Here is a 24499-nt window from a genome sequence, read left to right as displayed (position 1 = left end):
CAATTTTAATGAAATTTTTGAAAATTGCTGCTCTACTTTGAAGCCCTCTAATTTGTTCAAAAAGCAAAAATATGTCCATTTTATGATGCCAACATAAAGTAGACATATTGTATTTGTGAATGAAAATAAAATTTATTTGGAATATCCATTTTCCTTACAAGCAGAGAGCTTCAAAGTTAGAAAAATGCAAAATTTTCGAAATTTTCATGAAATTTGGGGATTTATCACCAAAAAAGGATGCAAGTAAGGCCGAAAATTTAGCAGCAAAATAAAGTAGAATAGGTCACGAAAAAACAATCTCAGAATCAGAATATTCGGTAAAAGCGTTTTCGAGTTATTAATTTATAAAGCGACGGTGGTCAGAATTGCGAAAAAGTGCTCAGTCCTTAAGGTGAAAAAGGGATGCGTCCTTAAGGGGTTAATAAGGGGTGCAGTGAGTATTTACACCCCACTGGCGTTTGACAGATCTTTAGAACAGTGGGCTTTGCAAATGAAAAATTTTATTTTTCATTTTCACGGACCACTGTTCCAAAAATCTGTCAGACCCCTGTGGGGCGTAAATGCTCACTGTACCCCTTATTACATTACGTGAGGGGTGTAGTTTCCAAAATGGGGTCACATGTGGGGGGGGTCCATTGTTCTGGCACTATGGGGGCTTTGCAAACACATGTGGCCTTCAATTCTGGACAAATTTCACTTCAAAAGCCCAACGGCGCTCCCTCTCTTCTGAGCATTGTAGTGCACCCGCAGAGCATCCACATTTACATCCACATATGGGGTATTTATATACTCAGAAGAAATGGGCTTATAAATTTTGGGGGGCTTTTTTCCTATTTTCCCTTGTGAAAATGAAAAATTTTAGGGTAACACCAGCATTTTAGTGAAAAAAATGCTTATTTTTTTTCATTTTCTCATCCAACTATAATGAAAATTCGTCAAACACCTGTGGGGTGTTAAGGTACGTAACACCTGTGGGGTGTTGAGGTACGCAACCACAACTCCCAGCATGTCGAGACAGCTGTTTGGGCATGCTGGGATTTGCAGTTTTGCAACATCTGGAGGGCTACAGTTTAGAGACCGCTGCACAGTCATCTCCAAACTGTGGCCCTGCAGATGTTGCAAAACTACAAATCCCGCCATGCCCAGACAGCAAACTGCTGTGTGGGCATGCTGGGATTTGCAGTTTTTCAACATCTGGAGGGCTACAGTTTAGAGACCACTGCAAAGTGATTTACAAACTGCAGCCCTCCAGCTGTTGCAAAACTACAAATCCCAGCATGCCCAAACAGCTGTCACCCCGGTCCGGCACGTGGCGGGGACCAAAACTCCCACGGGCGTACAGGTACGCCCTGGGTCCTTAAGGACCAGGGAGCGAAGGCGTACCTGTACGCCCAGGGACCCTATGTGGTTAAAAGTTTAGAGACATAAATTAAATACTAACATTGTAAAAACACTCACAATATATTGAATTTGAGGTAAAAGCTGTGCATAACTGAATCTACAACCTTTAGATAAATGTCATTTGGTACTCATCATTTTTTTCTGAAAGGCTAAGAGTGATTATAGCTTCACACAAAACTGATCTGCCAATGTCTTCTGCATACACATTGGGGGAGATTTATCAAAATCTGTCCAGAAGAAAAGATGCTGAGTTTCCCATTGTAACCAATCAAATCGCTTGTTTCATTTTTGAAAAGGCTTCTGAAAATGAAAGAAGTGATCTGATTGGTTGCTATGGGCAACTCAGCAACTTTTCCTCTGGACAGGTTTTGATACATTTCCCCCATTACATATGCAGAGCTAACTCTTTGGAATAAAAAATTTGCATTGGGCAGCACACCCAGTTGAAACAACTAAAGACTACTAGTAAGGGGGTCTTGCATTCCACGCTTCTTCTCAGTCACTTGCCTATGGGGTGGAAGAGTTTGTATTGCATAACAGTTCACTATGTATCCTGTTTTTCTATACACAAAATGTGGGAAAAAAGAAAAGTACAATGTCTTCTATATGGCCCCTTATATTTATTTCTTACCATGTCTGCAATCATTATATTGGTCACAACATGTGTCACAACTTCTCCAGAATCCCTTGGACCTTTTTTACATCTCAGTATTCTTGGTGAAAATGGTACATGAGAGCTGAAATTTTCAAACAATACATTTTTTTTTTACAAAGTAATTTTTTATAAATAAAATACATATATACATACAGATATTAAAATTCTATCATTTAAAAAGTTGGAAGATAGCAATATAATTAACAAAAGATTTGTCCGTAGGAAATACCAAAGATATATTCCATCATTGGCAGCTACAGTTTTGAATGATTACTAATGAGGTCAGGGCAGGTACCCGACAGGCAGAAGAGGTTACAGCCAGGTCGGTAAGAGGAAAATCAGAAACAAACACCTCAGCAGACAGAAAGAACCGAATAATTCTTACTGCTCAGGCCCAGAGTGATATAGCCTGGGGTCTGAGGACAGAGGTTGTTATTGCTATCTTCAGCCCTTTAAGAAGCCAGAAGATAGCACATGTGCACAACCCATAACAGAGTGACAAGAGGCAGTGGGGTGACAGTGGCCAGAAGGATGCCAAGTACTGAAATCGGTAAGACAGGACTGCTTCATACTGATATTATTATAATGCTAAAATTCTTTCTTACTAACAGCATTGTATCATTAAACATTTTGCCTTGATTTTGAATATTTTTACGTCTAATAAAATAATATTGAAGTAAAAGAAGCAGAGCTGTAATACCAGACACATGGCATGTCCATCAATTGGCTAGCTAATTCTAGCAGTATGCCATGAATTGTTATAAATGTGGAACCCCTTAACATTTTTGGGATGGTTTTGAAAAAGCAAATCACTGTTATCAGATAATGTCAATCATGATTCTCTGGCTGATGGCTGCCAGGTACCTAGTGCTAGGCGGTATGACCAAAAAAGGAGATTTTTTTAACACTTACCATTGGGGGACACAGACCGTGGGTGTATCTTGCTGTCTCTAGGAGGTGTGACACTATGGTAATAAAAAAAGTCAGCTCCTCCCAGCAGGATATACCCGCCTGCTATGATATACCCAGGCTCTGAGCTAGTCAGTTTAAGTTCCAGAGCAATAGGAGGAGACCAATAGGTCAAAGAGAGACCCAAAAACTGTCCGAGAGCCAGAAGAAAAAACATAACTGAATACACCCTCGGACAGAGAACCAAAGGAAAAAAAAACAAAAAGGGCAGGAGCTGTGTCCCCCAATGCATCCTCCGAGAAAGAGATTTTATGGTAAGTGTTAAAAAATCTCCTTTTCTCTATCGGCTCCATTGGGGGGACACAGACCGTGGGACTTACCAAAGCCATCCCTTGGGTGGGCAGATAAGTAATCAGGCAGATGGCCGGTCCACTGCCGCCTGCAACACTCTACGGCCCAGACTAGCATCAGCTGATGCGAAAGTATGAACTCGGTAAAAAACCTCGAGAAGTATGCAAAAGCAACAAGGTAGCCGCCTTGCAATCTGCGAGGCCGTGGCTCTATTCTGGAGAGCCCAGGATGCCCCAACAGAAAGTGTGGAATGAGCCACAACCCTGAAAAGAGGAATCTTCCCCTTACAGCGAAGGCATCCGAAACAGCAGACAGGATCGACCGAGAAATGGTAGCCTTGGAAGCAGGTGGTCCCTTGCGACGACCTTCCGTAAGGACGAAACGAAAAAGTGATGGAGAGATAAGACCGAACAGCTCGAACTACGTTCAGCTTGCGTAGTAAGCGCTCCTTAGAATGAGAAGAAACCGGACAAAAGGACGGGAGGACAATGTCCTCATTGAGATGAAAGGCCAAGCCCACCTTAGGTAAAAGGAAGGATCTGGCCGGAAAACTACCTTGTCCAGTTGGATCACCAGAAACGGAGAACGGCAGGAAAAAGCTGCCAATTCAGACACCCTCCGGATGGAGGTGATAGCCACAAGAAATGCCACTTTCCAAGAAAGGAGGCGGAGAGACACCTCTCTAAGGGGCTCAAAGGGTGCACCCTGGAGGGCACTCAGAACCAAATTCAAGTCCCAAGAGGGAGAAGGTGACCGATAAGGAGAACAGCGCGTGCCACTCCTTGCAGGAAGGACCGGACATGAGGATTAGACGCCAGGGGCCGCTGGAAAAGAACAGTAAGGGCCGAAACCTGACCTTTAAGAGAACTGAGAGACAACCCCAGTTCCAGCCCGGATTGAAAAAAGGAGAGAAGACAGGGGACCGAGAAGGTCACCGGGGAGAAGTCCTGAGCTTCACACCAATGAAAATAAGCCCGCGAAGTACGGTGGTAAATTCCTACGGAGGCGGGCTTACGAGCCTTGAGCATGGTGTGAAAGACTGGGGAAGAGAACCCGTGGACCTCAAAATCGCGGTCTCAACCGCCACGCCGTCAAATACAGCGACTGTAAATTGGGGTGGCAAAGAGGACCCTGAGATAGTAGGCCGCAGCTGCGTGAAGACCTCCGGATGAAGAGACCACTTGCCGGGGCAGGCGAGGACCGACCGAGGAAATCCGCTACTCAGTTGAGCAATCCCGGCATGTGAATTGGCGAAAAGGCCGGAACCTTGTTCTCCGCCCAGGCGAGAATCTTGGTCACCTCGGCCAAGGCTGCCGAGCTGCGAGTGCCGCCCTATCGATTTATGTACGCCACGGCCGTGGCGTTGTTCGACTGAACGCGGACAGGACTGTAGACGTGACTCCCAATGAAGAAGACAAAGAAGAATCGCCCGTAATTCCAATATATTAATCGGAAGAAGGGTCTCCGGAGGAGACCAGAGTCCCTGTACCGTTCAATCCCTGAACACGCCGCCCCAGCCAGACAGACTGGCATCCGCTTTACACCAACGGAAAAAAGACCGCCAAGTACAGTGGTAAATTCCTGCGGAGGAGGGCTTACGAGCCTAGAGCATGGTGTGAAAGACTGGGGAAGAGAACCCGTGGACCTCAAAACCGCGGTCTCAACCGCCACGCCGTCAAATCAGCTACTCAGTTGAGCAATCCCGGCATGTGAATTGCCGAAAAAGCCGGAACCTTATTCTTCGCCCAGGCGAGAATCTTGGTCACCTCGGCCAAGGCTGCCGAGCTGCGAGTGCCGCCCTATCGATTTATGTATGCCACGGCCGTGGCGTTGTCCGACTGAACGCGGACAGGGCAGGACTGAAGACGTGACTCCCAATGAAGAAGACAAAGAAGAATCGACCGTAATTCCAATATGTTAATCGGAAGAAGGGTCTCCGGAGGAGACCAGAGTCCCTGAACCGTCCAATCCCTGAACACGCCGCCCCAGCCCGACAGACTGGCATCCGCTTCACACCAACGAAAATAAGACCGCCAAGTACGGTGGTAAATTCCTGCGGAGGAGGGCTTACGAGCCTTGATCATGGTGTGAAAGACTGGGGCCCGACAGACTGGCATCCGCTGTAACAACCTGCCAGTGAAGGGGAAGAAAGGAGCGAAGCCACCAGAGCAGAGACTGACGGACCCTGAGAGGGAGAACAATCTGATGATCGAGGGATAGAGGAGACCTGTGCCATCGAGAGAGAATCGCCAGTTGACGGGGGCGGTATGAAAACGGCAAAAGGTACGGCCTCCATAGTTGCCACATCTGACCCAGGACTTCCATACAAGTGCGGATGTACTGATACCTGGGTCCGAAGGGAGCGGACCCCCGCCCGGAGCGCCAGGCGTTTGTCCGGCGGAATACAAATTCGGGCAGAGGCCGGACGAATCGAAATCCCAGAACGGTTATAGACTGGGTAGGACAGAGGACTGACTTGTCCCGGTTGACCATCCCCCCGAAAAGAATCAGGGTGTGGAGAGTGACGTCCAGATTCTCCAGAATCTGGGCTCTGGTTGGAGCCTTGATGAGAAGGTCGTCCAGATAGGGTATCACCGAGATACCCCTCGACCGTAACAAGCCCATCACTGGCACAAGGATCTGTAAAGACCTGAGGAGCCGTAGCTAGACCAAAGGGGAGGGCTACGAATTGAAAATGCCCCTCCGGAACTGCAAGCAGAGGTACCGATGATGGCCCGGAAATATTGGCACATGAAAGTAGGCATCCCTGATGTCCACCGATGAAGGAGCTCCCCTTGTTACAGGGACGCCACCACCAAACGGAGAGATTCCATTCGGAAGTGGCGGATGAGAAGGAGACGGTTGAGACGCTAGAGGTCTAGGATTGGTCGCACAGAACCGTCCTTCTTGGGGACCACAAAAAGATTTGAATAGAAAGCCTGAAAACGTTCCCCCGGAGGGGCGGGAACGATAACCCCCTGGAGAAGCAGAGACTGGAGAGCCACCCGAAATTGCTTCGCCAGAGGAGGAGACGGGGGGGGGGGGCCCGGGATCGAAAGAAGCGATCCCTCGGAAGGGAGGCGAATTCGATCCGGTAACCATTGGACACAACGTCCCTGACCCAAGGGTCCTGAATGTGTGAGGTCCAGATGTCTCGGAAAAAAACAAGAGACGACCTCCCACCCGAAAAGAAACCGCGGGTGGGGGCCTCACTTCATGCAGAAGTGGGATTGCGGTTGTCTGGTTTGGGCGGTTGGAGTCCGACTTCCAAGACGGCGTGCCCGGAACGAGGGAGCCTTCTTGTCCCGCGAGGGCGCCTGCCCGGACCCATTACTGGGGCCAGAGGTCCGAAAGGACCAAAAGGAAAAGGACTTCCTTTGGGAAGTAGGGTGAGCCTTAGTGAGGTAACAAGGAACTCCTACCTCCCATTGCCTCAGAGAGAATCTCATCAAGGAGTTTGCCAAAAAGACGGCCGCCCGTAAGGGAAAGCTCAATGAGAGACCTTTTGGAAGCGGCATCTGTATTTCAAGCTTTAAGCCACATGCAAGGCGGCTACCTGGTCGTCTTTGCACACTTTCTCGAGGTTCTACCGAGTTCATACCTTCGCATCGGCTGATGCTAGTCTGGGTCGTAAAGTGTTGCAGGCGGCAGTTGATCGGCCGTCTGCCTGACTGCTTATCTGCCCACCCAAGGGACGGCTTTGGTACGTCCCACGGTCTGTGTCCCCCAATGGAGCCGATAGAGAAAAGGAGATTTTTGTTTACTTACCGTAAAATCTCTTTCTCGGAGGATCCATTGGGGGACACAGCTCCCGCCCTTTTTGGGGTTTCCTTTGGTTCTCTGTCCGAGGGTGTGTTCGGTTATTTATTTTTTTTTTTTCTGGTTCTCGGACAAATGGCCGGAACCTTGCTTTCCGCCCAGGTGAGAATCTTGGTCACCTCGGCCGTGGCTGCCGAGCTGCGAGTGCCGCCTTGACGATTTATGTACGCCACGGCCGTGGCGTTGTCCGACTGGACGCGGACGGGACTGAAGACGGGACTCCCAGTGAAGAAGACAAAGAAGAATCGCCCGTAATTCCAATATGTTTATAAGAAGGGTCTCTCGGGGAGACCAGAGTCCCTGAACACGCCGCCCCAGCCCGACAGGCTGGCATCCGTTGTAACTACCTGCCAGTGAAGGGGAAGAAATTACTGCCCTTGGAGAAGAAGGGGAGAGCGGAGCCACCAGAGGAGACTGACGGACGCTGCGAGGGAGAACAATCTGACGATTGAGGGACAGAGGAGACCTGTCCCATCGAGAGAGAATAGCCAGTTGAAGGGGGCGGTAATGAAACTGGGCAAAGGGTACGGCCTCCATAGTTGCCACCATCCGACCCAGGACTTCCATACAAGTGCGGATGGGGACTGAGACCTGGGTCCGAAGGGAGCGGACCCCCGACAGAAGCACCAGACGTTTGTCCAGCGGGAGGTAAATACGGGCAGAGGCCGTGTCGAAGCGAAGTCCCAAGAAGGTTAGAGATTGGGTAGGACAGAGGACTGACTTGTCCCGGTTGACCATCCACCCGAAGCGATCCAGAGTGTGGAGAGTGACGTCCACATTCTCCAGAGTCTGGGCTCTGGTTGGAGCCTTGATTAGAAGGTCGTCCAGGTAGGGTATCACGGAGCCTCCCCTCGACCGTAACAGGCCAATCACTGGCGCAAGGATCTTGGTAAAGCCCCGAGGAGCCATGGCCAGACCAAAAGGGGCTACGAATTGAAAATGCCCCTCCGGAACCGCAAAACGGAGGTACCGATGATGGCCTGGAAATATTGGCACATGGAGGTAGGCATCCTTGATGTCCACCGATGAAAGAAACTCCCCTTGTTCCAGGGACGCCACCACCGAACGTAGAGATTCCATTTGGAAGTGGCGGATAAGAAGATGACGGTTGAGGTCTAGGATTGGTCGCACAGAACCATCCTTCTTGGGAACCACAAAAAGATTGGAATAGAAACCCCGAAACCGTTCCACTGGAGGAACGGGAACAATAACCCCATGGAGAAGCAGAGACTGGAGAGCCTCTCGAAATTGCGTCGCCAGAGAAGGAGACCGGGGGGCCCGGGATCGAAAAAAGCGATCCCTCGGAAGGGAGGCGAATTCGATTTGGAAACCGTTGGACACCACGTCCCTGACCCAAGAGTCCTGAATGTGTGAGGTCCAGATGTCTCGAAAAAGTAAGACGACCTCCCACCCGAGAAAAAAACGCGGGTGGGGGCCTCACTTCATGCAGAAGTGGGTTTGCGGTTGCCTGATTTGGGCGCAAAACGGCCGGACCGGTTGGAGTCCGACTTCCAAGACGGGCGCGCCCGGATCGAGGGAGCTTTCTTGACCCGCGAAAGGCGCTTGCCCGGACCCTTTGCTGGAGCCAAAGGTCCAAAAGGACCGAAAGGAAAAGGACATCCTTTGGGAAGTAGGGCGAGCCTTATTTTGAGGCAACAAGGAACTCTTACCTCCCGTCGCCTCAGAGATAATCTCATCAAGGCGCTTGCCAAAAAGACGGCCACCCGTAAAAGGAAGCTCAGTGAGAGACCTTTTGGAAGCGGCATCCGCATTCCAAGCTTTAAGCCACATAGAGCGGCGGAGAGCCGCTAGGTGACCCACAGCAAAGGCAGAACAACGGGCTGACTGCATGGAAGCTGCGCACAGAAAGTCCCCAGCTTTAGAGCATTGGAGAGCCAGAGCAGATAGATCCTCTGGGGGGGATCCCGCTAAGATACCCTGATGGAGCTTTTGGCACCACTCCGACAGGGCCTTGGACACCCATGTCGAGGAGAAGATGGGAAGAAGAGAAGAGCCAGCTGCTTCAGAGGCAAACTTCGCTAAGGATTCTACCTTCTTGTCCGTGGAATTCTTGAAGGCAGCGGCATCTGCCAGAGGCAGTGTAGTCGCCTTAGAGATCCGGGAGATTGGTGGATCCACTGAGGGAGGGGAAACCACCTTAGTGACAAAGTCCTTGTCAAATGGATAACGTTCTTGAATCGTCTTGATTCCCGGGAACCTCTTGTCTGGATGTTTCCATGTAAATTCCAGAATGTCGTCAAAGTCAGTGTGAGAGCTGAACCTTTGAGGTGCTGGCTTAGTACGATGTAAGGATACTCCTGGAGTGACATCCGAAGATCCTGGGTCCTCTAAGTGAAAGGTGTCTCTTATGGCTGTCACCAATGAGTTCACCGTTTCAACTGAATCCAAGCGGTCCTCTGAGTCAGATGCCGGCTCGGAAGCCTCGTCCGCCAGTTCACCAGGAGAATGTGAACGAGTAGAGGCAGTCCTGGAAGGGGGCGACCCTGACCGGGTACGCGGCTCTGGCGTGGCAGAGCGGCGACTCCAAGAATGTCCTCTGAAGGAGCGATGTTTGTGCCCAGATGACAGGGGGGGGGCCGGCGGGACCCACGAGGGGAACGCCCACGTCTATCTGAAGACTCAATGGAAGAGTCAGACGAGGCACCCCTAGTACGCTTGTGAGAGTGTGAAGTATGTGGAGACGAGGAGCGGGCCCTCTCAGAGGCCCTGCGCAGGGAAGACCCCTTCAAGGCAGACACCACTTCCCGGGAGGCCTCATCCACCGAACGGGAGACTTAGGTCAAGTCAGCCATATACTGGGTCAGGGAAGAAACCCAGGCTGGTGGAGGGGCTGAATCCACCGGAACCGAAAGGGCATCAGGGGGTACCAGGGGGTCTGGGGGAGCAGTGGAGCAGGCAGGGCAAGTGGGCTCAGCAGAGCCAGGCATCTTGGTTTTACAGTGCTTACAGACAAAATAAGTCACTGACGTTCCAGGTTTCTGTTTAGAGGGAGGAACAGCTCTGGGTACGGACATAATGAGAAAAGAGACAGGAACTTTCTCACCCTAGTCTGTGTCCCCTGGCAGCTGCAGTGAGGAGAACTCGGCTCCGTGCAGCTAGAGTGTAAGAAACAGGCCAGCCAATAGTAGAGAGGGGCGTGCCTGAAGCAGAGGCACTAACTAATTGGCCCCTTATAACTGAAAATCGCACCCATGGCGCTGATTGGAGGCTACTTCGCGCCTCTGAAAAGCTCCGACAGCCCTGTGGGCAGAGCTATAGACAGGCCGAGAAGAAGCTGTAATGGCGCCCGCTCCTTGTCCCGAGCGCACATGTCAGCCGCATATGTGCTTGGGGGAATAGAGCGGGCGGCGAATACAGAGAAATGCCGGCGAAAGTGAAAGTAAGCCGGCGCAGAGAGCGCCCGGCCCGTACCAGCGCCGCGGCTATCAGCCGCATATAAGGCGCTGTGGTAATAGCCACAAGTAACCACACACACACACCATGAAGTACACAATGTAAAACAGAGTACATGCCCCCTAAGATGCCACTGCTCCCCCAGAATAAAACTCCAGCCCCTGTATAAGCCAGCCCCATAACCTGAAAAGGTGGGCCAAAAACAGGGGGTCTCCAGAGGTTGCAAGTCCGCACCTAAGGAGAAAAAGGGGGAAAGTACTTCCCTCAGTCAGAAGAACTTACCTAATGGAGTCTTCAGTGAAGTCTTCAGTCAGCTTTAGTTACCTGCATCACGCCTGGCTGCTATGCGCGAGCGAGGCAAGCAGGGAAATAGGTGGACCCGGACCCATGAGGTACCAACCCAGGCGCTGACCGTTGGCGAGGGGGGGTGAACAGCGCATATATGCAATGTCCGTGGCCCCTTACTCGCAATGGGGAAACAGGGAACTGGAGTCCCTGAGTCCCCACCTGAAAACAGGAAAGTAAAAGGAATAAAAAACTAACACGTCCCTATACTAGGAAAACAAAAAATCAGAAGACGTGGTCTGGAGAATTCCAGACCATGTCCACCTCCTTCAGACACTAAGCTTAAACTGATTAGCTCAGAGCCTGAAGGCGGGTATAGCCTGCTGGGAGGAGACGACTTTTTTTCTGAGGATGGGAACGTCACAGAGCCGTCGGCCTATCACCGGCCGCAGCGATGTCCCGCCTCGGCCGGTGATAGGCTGAGCGCACTGTCATGTAAGAAGCCGGCCAGCTCCATGACAGTGCGCTCAGCCTATCACCGGCCGAGGCGGGACATCTCTGCGGCCGGTGATAGGCTGACGGCTCTGTGATGTTCCCATCCCCAGGAAGAGCATGAGGCAGTTACCGGAGCAACGGGGGAACGTAGGTGAAGGGGAGTTAAAGTCACATACGATTTGGGGAAGGAGGGGTAGTGAAGGAGCGCGTGCAGGTCACATGATTGGGGGGGTAGAGAAGGAGCGCTCACGGGTCACATATGATTGGGGGGTGGGGGTAGAGAAGGAGCGCTCGCGGTTTACATATGATTGGGGGGGGTAGAGAAGGAGCGCTCACGGGTCACATATGATTGGGGGGTGGGGGTAGAGAAGGAGCGCTCGCGGGTCACATATGATTAGTTCCCCGATGTGGGGACAGCGCGCTGAGGCTGATAATTCATTCGAGGGGTGGAGGGGTCTAACCGGTATTGCGGTATGGGAAAAATTCATATCGTGCAAGAAAAAAATTGCGGTATTTGGTATGAACTGGTATATTGCCCAGCACTAGCTAGTGCATTACAAAATTGTAAGCACTGAACAATTCAAGTGGTGAACCAGTCAGAAAGAAGACCAAGGAAGGCTTATAGAGAGTTTATCTATAAATAAATAGAACAGCAAGAAAGAAAAAGAACATTTATATCTAAATAAACATAAAAGTGGAGAGAGGCTTTGGGTACATTTATACAGGCAGGATATGAGCTTGTTTTCTGCTGCGGGTTTGAGCCACTGCAGGTGTTCTGCAGAGTACAATCCATAGCAGAATACATTGACCTCAATGGGGTCTGTGGTAAATTTTCTGCTGAGGAAATTCTGCTTCAGAAAATCAGCTTGGGAAACATGATCGTAACCTGCCCATTAAGGATCGACTGATTATCGTTTGGCCGATATTATCGGCTGATAATAACGATTTTGGGCATTATCGGTATCGGCAATTACCTTGCCGATAAGCCGATAATGCCCGCTTTAAATCAATGATCTGCAGCGGTGTCTCGGGGTGATAAATAGCCGATAACTTATACCGGAATATCGGTATAAGTTATCGGCTATCGGCCCTAACCTCCACCATTAACGGTATAGGCCCTAAAAAAACGATATCGGTCGATCCCAGTGCCCATGTAAACGTACCCATAGAGGGGAGACAAAGAATAAAACAATGAGAAGATAGGAGGAACATTCATAAAACCCGTAAAGCGATTGCAGAAATATTATCAAGAAAGTAGAGGAGGTGGTATAACAAAAGAAAAAGACAAAGAATAAACCATACACCTATCAATTGCTTCACTTGTTAAGGATGAAGGGCATAAATTCATAAATTTAAGCCCTTGAAGACTGGGACTTCTCGCACCCAGGCGTAAATGCCAATGATGACATCTAAAGTGTTAAAAACGAAATGCCCGCTAGCTCATTGGGCTCATCCGACCACATCACAGGGGGTCCAATAAGCTAAAATGGTAGCAGAGGGTCCCCTTACCTGGCTTCGGCCGCCGTATCACCAATACTGTGATGCTGCCTGGCTTAGCCAGGCTCTATCCGTGGAAGGGCGATCACACTGCATAATGCTATGTAATAAGCATAGCATTGTACAGTGAATCGGGACTTAAAAAGTGTGAAATAAAAAAATGTTTTTGAAAACCCCTCCGCCAATAAAAAAAATTAAATCCCCATTCTTTTACCCCTCCCCAAAAATACATAGAAATGATAAAACATACTTAGTATTGCCACGAGCGAAGTAGTCCAAACTATTAACATATAATGTTGAAGATCACATCAATCAGAAAGAAAAGAAAAGAAAAAAAGGTGATTAAAAAAAATCCCACCTCCCAATAAAAACTACAGATCATGGTGCAAAAAAATGAGCTCTCTTACAGAGGGCAGAAAAGGACAATTTAAGGTATACTGATTTCGTAAATTGCTTTACTTTTTTTTTTTTTTTGTAGTAGCACGCTACTAGAAAAACTACATAAGTTGGATGTTGTTTAATTGCATTGATCTTCAGAGGAAAGATAATGGGGGAGATTCATCAAAAGAAATAGTTTTTTTTTTTTTTGTGGTTAAAGAATTTGGGCAGACAAACATGAATAATCTTTTACCTGAGTTGTAGACTTTCCCATAGTTTTAACAATTCACCTATCATCTGAACTTCATAGTATTTATGCCAACATTCAACAGCATCTGAAACTGAAGGTTCATCTTTTATCTCTCTTTGAAAATTTATTAATTCAAAACGCTTCTTTCTATATTTTTCAAACATTGTTTTAAATCGCTGTAAAATGGGACGAGGAATGTTTCCATCTTGAATGTCCCCATACCTGGAACAGTAAATGTTATTATATCAGTTCATTTGAACAAAATAAGCAGAATAAAAGTATACAATAATTGCATAATTACTAGTTACACAAAGTTCTTACGTTCTAATTTCAATAACTGTTGGCTGAATGCTGGATTGTTCCTGCAGACCTACAAAATCATCATTTTCAGCACATCACCTATTTACATAGGGCACAGCACAGGCACAGCAATCAGCAGAAAAAAGGAGATTTTTTATGCTTACCGTAAAATCTCTTTCTTGAAGGATCCATAGGGGGACACAGACCAAGGGTTTATGCTGCTGTCACTAGGAGGCTTGACACTATGGCAACAGAAAAGTCGGCTCTTCCCAGCAGGATATACCCACCTCCAGGTCACTGAGCTATTCAGTTTTAGTACCAGAGCAATAGAAGGAGACCGACAGGTCAAGAAAAAACCTCGAACTGTCCGAAAACCAGAAGAAAAATATAACTGAACACACACTCGGACAGATAACCAAGAGAAACCCCAGAAAAGGGTGGGAGCTGTGTCCCCCAATGGATCCTTCGAGAAAGAGATTTTGCGGTAAATCTCCTTTTCTCTATCGGCTCCATTGGGGGACACAGACCATGGGACGTACCAAAGCCGTCCCTTGGGTGGGCAGAAAAACCGGTTAGGCAGACGGCTGAACCACCGCCGCCTGCAGCACTTTACGGCCCAGACCAGCATCGGCCAATGCAAAGGTATGAACCTGGTAGAACCTAGAAAAAGTGTGCAAAGACGACCAAGTGGCCGCTTTACAGATCTGCGAGGCCGAGGCCTTATTTCGGAGAGCCCAGGATTCCCCAACAGAACGGGTAGAATGAGCCAAAACCCTGAAGGGATCTTCCCCCCCCCCCCCCCCCCACAGCGATAAGCTTCCACAATGGCAGATCGGATCCACCGAGAAATGGTGGCCTTGGAAGCAGGGTGACCTTTACAACAACCCTCCGTAAGGACAAAAAGGAATCGCACTGACGAAAGAAAAAGAGAGGTAACAGAGAGGTAGGTCCGAACGGCCCGCACTACATCCAGCTTGTGGAGCAAACGCTCCCTGGGATGAGAAGGAGCGGGACAAAAGGACGGAAATACAATGTCCTCATTGAGATGAAAGGCCGGAACGACCTTAGGCAAGAAAGAAGGATCTGGTCAGAAAACCACCTTGTCCTGATGAATCACCAGAAAGGGAGAACGGCAGGAGAGAGCTGCCAGTTCAGAAACTCTCCTAATGGAGGTGATAGCTAAAAGAAATGCCACCTTCCAGGAAAAGAGGCAAAGGGAAACCTCCCTAAGAGGTTCAAAGTGTGCACCTTGGAGGGCACCCAGAACTAGGTTCAGGTCCCATGGGGGAGAAGGGGGCCGATAAGGAGGGGCAGCATGTGCCACGCCTTGTAGGAAAGTCCGAACATAGGAATTGGATGCTAGAGGATGCTGAAAAAGAATCGACAGGGCCGAAACCTGCCCCTTAAGGGAGCTGAGAGCCAGCCCCTGTTCCAACCACGACTGTAGGAAAGAGAGAAGCCAGGGAACGGAAAAAATGACAGGAGAAAAACCCTGAGATTCGCACCAGCGAAAATAAGACCGCCAGGTACGGTGATAAATTTTCGCAGTGGAGGGCTTGCGGGCCCTGAGCATGGTATGAATCACTTGAGAAGAAAAACCGCGGCTCTTAAAACCGCGGTCTCAACCCCCACGCCGTCAAATGCAGCGACTGTAAATTGGGGTGGCAAAGGGGACCTGAGACAGGAGGTCTGGACGAAGTGGAATGCGCAACGGCACGTCGTCCAGAAGCCTGACCACGTCGGCGTACCACGCCCTTCGAGGCCAGTCTGGAGCCACTAGAATGGCAGGGACGCCCTCCGCTTTGAGCTTCCTCAGAACCCTGGGAAGGAAAGGAAGGGGAGGGAACAGATAGGGCAGGGCAAACCCCGACCATGGGATCACCAGAGCATCGACTGCTTAAGCCAGAGGGTCCCGGGACTTCAACACAAATGGAGGAATCTTCCGATTGAGCCGAGACGCGAAAAGGTCCACGTCTGGAATGCCCCAGTGGTCGAAAATCTGTGCGAAGACCTCTGGATGTAGAGACCACTCGCGGGGTTGGCTGAGGACCGGCTGAGGAAGTCCGCCTCCCAGTTGAGCACACCTGGAATGTGAATCGCTGAGATGGCCGGAACCTTGCGTTTCGCCCACAGGAGGATCTTTGTCACCTCGGCCATGGCCGCCGAGCTGCTAGTGCCGCCCTGCCGATTGATGTACGCCATGGCCGTGGCGTTGTCCGACTGGACGCGGACAGGGCGGGCCTGAAGTAGGGATTCCCAATGAAGCAGACAAAGATGAATCGCCCTCAGTTCCAAGATGTTTATGGGAAGACGAGCTTCCCAGGGAGACCAGAGGCCTTGAACCTTCCGGCCCCTGAAAACACCTCCCCAGCCCGACAGACTGGCATCCGTCGTGACCACCTGCCCGTGTAGGGGAAGAAATTATCGCCTCTGAAGAAGTAGAGGGGAGCGGAGCAACCAGAGAAGAGACTGATGGGTCCGAAGAGGGAGAACAATCTTGCGGCCGAGAGCCAGGGGAGACCTGTCCCACCGGGAGAGAATCGCCAGTTGAAGAGGGCGGTAATGAAACTGGGCAAAGGGCACGGCCTCCATGGCCGCCACCATCCGACCCAGGACTTCCATGCAAAAGCGGATGGAGACTGGGACCTGCGCCCGAAGGGAGCAGACTCCTGACAGGAGAATCAGTCGTTTGTCCGACGACAGGCGAATCCGAGCAGAGGCCTTGTCGAATTGAAGCCCCAGGAAAACCAGAGATTGGATGGGGGAGAGGACGGACTTGTCCCGGTTGACCATCCACCCAAAACGAACCAAGGTCTGGAGAGTGAGAGTCACATTCTCCAGATTCTGAGCCCTGGTGGGAGCCTTGATGAGAAGGTTGCCCAAGTAAGGGATCACTGAGACCCCTCTCGACCGCAACAGGGTTATCACAGGCGGGTAAAGACCCGAGGAGCCGTGGCCAGGCCGAAGGGGAGGGCTACGAATTGGAAATGACCCTCCGGAACCGCAAAACGGAGGTACCACTGATGGGCGGGAAATATTGGAACGTGGAGGTAGGCATCCTTGATGTCCACCGAGGAAAGAAACTCCCCTGGTTCCATGGACGCCACTACCGAACGAAGAGATTCCATTCGGAAATGGTGGATGAGAAGATGTCGGTTGAGACATTTAAGATCCAAGATTGGCCGCACAGAACCACCCTTCTTGGGAACCACGAAAAGATTGGAATAGAAACCCCAAAAGCATTCTTTGGAAGGAACGGGGATAATGACTCCCTGGACAAGAAGGGACTGGAGAGCTTCCCGAGATCCCTTCGCTAGTGAACGAGACCAGGGGGCCCGGGACTGAAAAAAAAAATCAATCCCTCGGAAGGGAGACAAATTCGATCCGGTATCCATTGGACACCACATCCCTGACCCAGGAGTCCTGAATGTACATGGTCCAGATGTTCTGATAGAACAAGAGACGACCTCCCACCCGAGAAAAATCTGCGGGTGGGGGCGCTCCTTCATGCGGAAGTGGGTTTGCGGTTGCCCGATTTGGCCGCAAAACGTCCGGAACGGTTGTTGTTATCCGACTTCCAAGAGGGGCGCGCCCCAGAAAGAGGGAACCTTCTTGCCCCTCGAGGTCGCCTGCCCAGACCCTTTATTCGGATCAAATGTCCGAAAGGACCGGAAAGAGGAAGAATTCCTATGGGAAGTAGCGCGAGCCTTATTTTGAGGTAACAAGGAACTCTTACCCCTCTTACCCATCGAGGCGCTTACCAAAAAGTCGGGAACCGGCAAATGGAAGTTCGGTGAGAGACTTCTTGGAGGCAGCGTCTGCATCCCATGCCTTAAGCCACATGGAGCGACAGAGAGCCGCTAGGTTACCAATGGCAAAAGCAGCACAACGGACTGATTGCATAGAAGCCGTGCACAGAAAGTCTCCAGCTTTGGAGCATTGGAGAGTCAATGCAGACAGATCCTCCGGAGGGGATGCCGAAAGAATACCCTGACGGAGTTGGGAACACCAAACAGAAAGGGCCTTAGACCCCCAGACGGAGGCGAAGGCAGGAAGCAGGGATGAACCCGCTGCCTCAGAGGCATACTTTGGCAAGGACTCTACTTTTTTGTCTGCCGAGTCCTTGAAGGCAGCCGCATCCTCCAGCGGCAGCGTAGTAGCTTTAGAGATGCGGGAAACAGGTGGATCCACCGAAGGAGGGGAAGTCACCTTAGAGACAAGGTCCTTGGTGAAGGGGTACCGCGCCTCAACTTTTTTTTATTTCCGGAAACCTTTTTTCAGGATGTCTCCAGGCAGTCTCCAGCAGGGTGTCAAATTCAGCGTGAGAGCTGAACATCTGGGATGCCGGTTTGGCGCGATGAAAGGATACTTCAAGAGTCACGTCCGAAGTTCACGGCGCTCAGTCAGCCCACAGCGCAGACAAGCCGCGGCTGTCAGCTTCATTAAGTTCATGAAGTGGCCAGTGAAATAAACTGTGCCCTGTAATGCTCAGTCGGCCCCAAATAAAAGTAATTCCACTGCCCCAATAAAAGCACTGCTCACCCCAGTAAAGAAAAAAAGAACCCTGACCAGGCCAGCCCCACTTACCTGATAACAGTGGGCCAAAACTGAGGGTCTCCAGATGTTGCAAATCTACACCTGAGGGAAAAGAGGGAAAATACTCACCTCAGTCAGTAGAACTTACCTCATGAAGTCTTCTAATGAAGTCTTCAGCCAGCTTTGTCACCTGCATCATGCCGGGCTACCATGTGCGAGCAAGGCGAGCAGGGAGATAGGGGGACCCGGACCCATGAGGTACAACCCCAGGCGCTGACCGTTGGCAAGAGGGGGTTGACAGTACATGACGCGATGTCTGTGCCCCCTCAATCGCAATGGGGAAACAGTGAGCCCCAGTTCCTGAGTCCCCACCTGAAAACTGAAAGAAAACGGAATAAAAAATCTAACACATCCCTATATCTAGGAAAACAATAAAACATAAGACCAAGTCTGGGGAGAACCCCAGACCATGTCTACCTCCTTAGACACTAAGCTAAAACTGATTAGCTCAGTGACCTGGAGGGGGGTATATCCTGCTGGGAGGAGCCGACTTTTCTGTTGCCATAGTGTCAAGCCTCCTAGTGACAGCAGCATAAACCCATGGTCTGTGTCCCCCCAATGGAGCCGACAGAGAAATAATTGTTTGCAGGCAGTACATTTACTGGTGTAAACAAGAGATGTGCTGCAGACAATTTTTACCTCAGCTATAAAATATTGTAAAAACTGAGCTACAAGATTTAGAAACCGTAAAAATAGGCTTAGAAAGGGTAGACTGAAATGCTTCCCCCAACAAACTAAAATATAAGTAAAAAAAATAAGATATTAAAGGGGTACTCCGGTGAAAACCTTTTTTCTTTTAAATCAACTGGTGGCAGAAAGTTAAACATATTTGTAAATTAAAAAAGAAACAAGATAACAATCGGCACAGCTTACTTCTGATCCTCGGGACTACTGTAGCTCTGTAGCGGTTAAATTGTAGGAAGCTGGTGGTGCTCAGACTGAAAGGAAAAGTCCATCAAGCATGCAGGTAGAGAAAATAAATAGTTGGCGACTCACCACTCTTCTGTTCAGCAAAGTTCTTTATTGCACATATTCACAACTGTGTTGCCCAGGGAGGAGACGGAGAGGGCAGTTGAAGCACTATGTAGTGCGAAACAGCGTTGTCGCCTCTCTGTGGTACCCCCCTGCGTGTCCATCTCTGTTTTCTCCCTGGGCAACACAGTTGTGAATATGTGCAATAAAGAACTTTGCTGAATAGAAGAGTGGTGAGTCGCCAACTATTTCTTTTCTCTACCTGCATATTTGTAAATTACTTCTATTAAAAAATCTTAATCCTTCCTGTACTTATTAGCTGCTGAATACTACAGAGGAAATTCTTTTCTTTTTGGAATGCTCTCTGATGACATCAAAAGCACAGTTCTCTCTGCTGACGTTATTATAATAATAACGCTTTATTTATTGTTGTCCTTAGTGGGATTTGAACCCAAGTCCCCAGCACTGCAAGGCAGCAGTGCTAAACACGGAGCAACCATGCTGCCCTTAGCATGCATCTGCTATGCATGGTTGCTAAAATGGACAGAGATGTCAGCAGAGAGCACTGTGTTCGTGATGTCATCAGTGTTCCAAAAAGAAAGGAATTTCCTCTGTAGCATTCATTGTTGATTTAAAAGAAAATAGGTTTTCACCGGAGTACCCCTTTAACGCTATTTTGCATTCCCACACCTCTAGGACCCTTATCTATCAGGAAAATTGGGGTCCTGGTTGTATGTCAATTGCATTGCCAGTTGAAGTATATGAAAATCATAAAAGGGCTGCGCAAGTAGTTCATTTTACACAATCCTCACCAGTTCTGTAAAAATGTGGCCAATGTGAGTCAGCAAATGTGGTTTACAGTAACAACAATTATTCGGACAAGGGTTTCAGAGGTAGAATCAGCATTGATTAAGCATTTATGCTATATCTTGTGGATGGGCCATGAATGTTTAAGATATAGAAGGATGGACTTTTAAAATAGTGGAAGAAAAGCAGATGCCGTGTCTGTGGTCACCTGGTGATAAAGGAAGTAAAAGTAACCGCAAAAAAACTGAATAATAATAAAGTAAGTAGCTTTTATTTCCCTAAATAGCACATGGACATGGCGTTTTGAGGGGGTGGCACCCCTCTTTGTCAGGTCATACAGTGAAATTAAGCATTACAGAATTTAACCCCTTAAGGACGCAGGACATAAATGTACGTCCTAGTGCGGTGGTACTTAACGCACCAGGACGTACATTTACGTCCTGTGCATAACCGCGGGCATCGGAGCGATGCCCGTGTCATGCGCGGCTGATCCCGGCTGCTGATCGCGATCTCGCGGGCGTCCGTCATTAACCCCTCAGAACGCCGCACGGAGGTCCCCTCACCTGCCTCTGTCCGGCTCCCGATGTCTTCTGCTCTGGTCTGAGATCGAGCAGACCAGAGCAGAAGATGACCGATAGAACAGATTAGTATTAGCAATCATGGTATTGCCATGAATAGTCCCCTATGGGGACTATTCAAGTGTAAAAAAAAATGTAAAAAAATGTAAAAGTTAAAGTTAAAAAAAGTGAAAAATCCCCTCCCCCAATAAAAAAGTGAAACGTCCGTTTTTTCCTATTTTACCCCCAAAAAGCGTAAAAAATTAATTTAATAGACATATTTGGTATCGCCGCGTGCGTAAATGTCCGAACTGTTAAAATAAAATGTTAATGATACCATACGGTATGAACGTGAACGGCGTGAACGTAAAAAAAAAAAAAGTCAAAAATTGCTACTTTTTTAATACATTTTATTTAAAAAAATTATAAAAACATTTATTAAAAGTTTTTTATATGCAAATGTGGTATCAAAAAAAAGTACAGATCATGGCGCAAAAAATGAGCCCTCATACCGCCGCTTATACAGAAAAATAAAAAAGTTATAGGTCATCAAAATAAAGTGATTATAAACGTACTAATTTGGTTAAAAAGTTTGTGATTTTTTTTTAAGCACAACAATAATATAAAAGTATGTAATAATGGGTATCATTTTAATCGTCTTGACCCTCAGAATAAAGAACACACGTCATTTTTACCGTAAATTGTACAGTGTGAAAACGAAACCTTCCAAAATTCGCAAAATTGCGTTTTTCTTTTGAATTTCCCCACAAAAATAGTGTTTTTTGGTTGTGCCATACATTTTATGATATAATGAGTTATGTCATTACAAAGGACAACTGGTCGCGCAAAAAACAAGCCCTCATACTAGTCTGTGGATGAAAATATAAAAGTTATGATTTTTAGAAGGCGAGGAGGAAAAAATGAAAACGTAAAAATTTTTATTGTCTGAGTCCTTAAGGCCAAAATGGGCTGAGTCCTTAAAGGGGTACTCCGCCCCTAGACATCTTATCCCCTATTTAAAGGATAGGGGATAAGATGTCAGATCGCCGGGGGGGCCCGCTGCTGGGGACCCCGGGGATCGCTGCTGCGGCACCCCGCTATCATTACTGCGCAGAACGAGATCGCTCTGCACGTAATGACGGGCAATACAGGGGCCGGAGCATCGTTACGTCATCCTCCGCCCCTCGTGACGTCATGGCCCGCCCCTGTCAACACAAGTCTATGGGAAGGGGGCGTGGCGGTCATCACGCCCCCTGCCATAGACTTGCATTAAGGGGACGGGCCGTGATGTCATGAGGGGCGGAGCCATGACGTCACGCTGCTCCGGCCCCTGTATCGCCCGTCATTACGCACAGAGCGAACTCGCTCTGTGTAGTAATGATGGCGGGGTGCCGCAGCGGCGATCACCGGGGTCCCCAGCAGCGGGACCGCTGCGATCTAACATCTTATCCCCTATCCTTTGGAGTACCCCTTTAAGGGGTTAAACACAAAAGCCCGCAAAAAAATCACTTGGAAAGGTATAGTGACGTCACTGGTATTTCATCGAACAGTTTCAGTGGGTAGGACAATGAATACATACAAAAATGTAAAAAAAAAAACACAGATGTGAACAATAAGAAATTACAATATAATAAAATTCAAGACACATTATGATTTACAACATAATAAATGTATCTTAAATTCAAGGTATAGATGTACAAGCAATACAGGTGATGTGATGAAGCGGGAGTGGGGGTAGTGGTAGAAATATAAGCCGCACCAAGACTATCTCTGCTATACAAGCATGTATGCAGCAGGGGGATGTATGGGAGACACTAGTACCACAAAAGGGCCACATCTATAAGTGTATTCCTTACTGGAAGAGCATGTTGTGATAGAAGAGAATAATGTCCTTAGATGATGGTATATAATAATGTCCTTAGATGATGGTATATAACCAAAGTATTACCGTATTTTTCATCCTATAGGACGCACCGGCGTATAAGACGCACCCAATTTATAGGTGCAAAATCTAAAAAAAATAAAGATTTTGAACCCAATAGTGGTCTTCAACCTGCGAACCTCCAGATGTTGCAAAACTACAACTCCCAGTTGGCTGTCCGGGCATGCTGGGAGTTGTAGTTTTGCAACATCTGGAGGTCCGCAGATTGAAGACCACTGCATAGGAGGTAATACTCATGTGTCCCCGCCGCTCCGGACCCGTCACCGCTGCCCTGGATGTCGCTCCATCGCTGTCACCGTGTCCCCGTCGCTCCGGAACGTCTCTGCTGCCGGCTGGATATCCTTGCTCTCCGTCACGTCGTTACGCACGCCTGACGCACCTACGCGACAACGTGATGACGAGGAAGGAGAGCGCCAGCCATACAGGGGATCCCTGAACGGAGAAGACACCGAGGAGGCAGGTAAGGTCCCTCCCGGTGTCCTGTAAGCACTAACCCGGCTATTCAGTCGGGCTGTTCGGGACCGCCGCGGTGAAATCGATGCGGTCCCGAACAGCCCGACTGAACAGCCGGGTTAGTGTCACTTTCCCTTCAGACGCGGCGGTCAGCTTTGATCGCCGCGTCTGAAGGGTTAATACAGGGCATCACCGCGATCGGTGATGTCCTGTATTAGCCGCCGGTCCCGGACGTTGATGGCCGCAGGGACCGCCGCGATAGGGGTGTATTCGCCGTATAAGACGCATCGACTTTTTCCCCCCAGTTTTGGGGAAGAAAAAGTGCGTCTTATACGGCGAAAAATACGGTAATTCCATAGGGCAAGAGTATATATTAACATTGGTATTTGTGTATTGGTAATCTGTCCAGTTGTGTAGATATTAGAATTATAAACAGGTGTAGACCTGTTCACAATTCTAATATCTTCACAACGGAACTGATGATGGTGGCTCCTCACTTGAGACAAAAGTCTCTATAAATGAGGCAATTTTCAGTGTTGTGCTCGCAGTACAACACCACAAGGTGAGCCTATTACTTTAAGTAACACAGGGTATTCTAACCTGAGATAATGGCACATGTTTGCGCCTTCTGTGTCCCCTTACTTTTTCTGTGAATTCAATCTTAATCAAATATTTATATTAAAAAAAACTGAATCTCAAAAAATCCTTACAATTTAATCCTTTCTTCGATGATAAAAGCATAATTTTCTAATTTTTCTTCATCATCCCAGTCTCTCCAAAGGTGATCAAAAAAGAACCTGGAAGAAAAAGAAATATAAATTTTTTTTTTTACTTTTATTTAGTACATGCATTTTTCCTGCCATTCCTATGGAGAAGCCCCTGGGTAAAATGCTAGAAAAAAACACCACACTAAAGAATACAAACGCCATGAAGAATACAGAACATCCCAAACCAAAATGCTACTACTAAAATATTGCAATTATTCAATATTAAGATTTCTTAAAATTTACTTGTGCTTTCAGGTAATTTGTGCCCAAAAAGTGGGTGGGGCTTACTGAAAAAAGGCAGGTCCAGCTTTACTAAAACTAATGGCTGCACACAAGTGAGACACAAAGATGCACCTGAATTTATTAGGCTGGAATTCCACTTTGTTTTTTGGGGGGGAAAAACGCCAAGAAAAGAGATTTTTTACACTTACCGTAAAATCTTTTTCTCAGAAGCTCCATTGGGGGACACAGTAACCTTGGGTATATCTTGCTGCCACTAGGAGGCTGACACTAGGCATACAAAAAGAAGTCTGCCCCTCCCAGCAGGGTATACCCCACCTACTGCCTTAGAGACACTCAGTTTTAGTCCCAAAGCAAAAGGAGGAACCAGAAAAAAAAAAAATACAGAGTTCGGAGGGAGCCCAGTCAAAA

General features: G+C 48.4%; 1 protein-coding gene across 1 annotated transcript in view; it reads right to left on the bottom strand.

Moving 5' to 3' along the window:
* The window catches only part of SHCBP1L (SHC binding and spindle associated 1 like), a 232243-nt gene that overhangs the window by 162106 nt on the left and 45638 nt on the right, over positions 1-24499 (bottom strand). Inside the window, exons 4-6 of the mRNA XM_056531886.1 lie at positions 23792-23878; positions 13458-13676; positions 2033-2138 (exon numbers count right to left, since the gene is read on the bottom strand). Of these exons, the coding sequence (XP_056387861.1) occupies positions 2033-2138; positions 13458-13676; positions 23792-23878 (412 nt within the window). The remainder of the gene's footprint in view (positions 1-2032; positions 2139-13457; positions 13677-23791; positions 23879-24499) is intronic.

This window comes from Hyla sarda, chromosome 7, assembly GCF_029499605.1.
Source record: "Hyla sarda isolate aHylSar1 chromosome 7, aHylSar1.hap1, whole genome shotgun sequence".
Taxonomy (NCBI): Eukaryota; Metazoa; Chordata; class Amphibia; order Anura; family Hylidae; genus Hyla; species Hyla sarda.
This window is presented reverse-complemented; position numbering and strand designations above follow the sequence as displayed.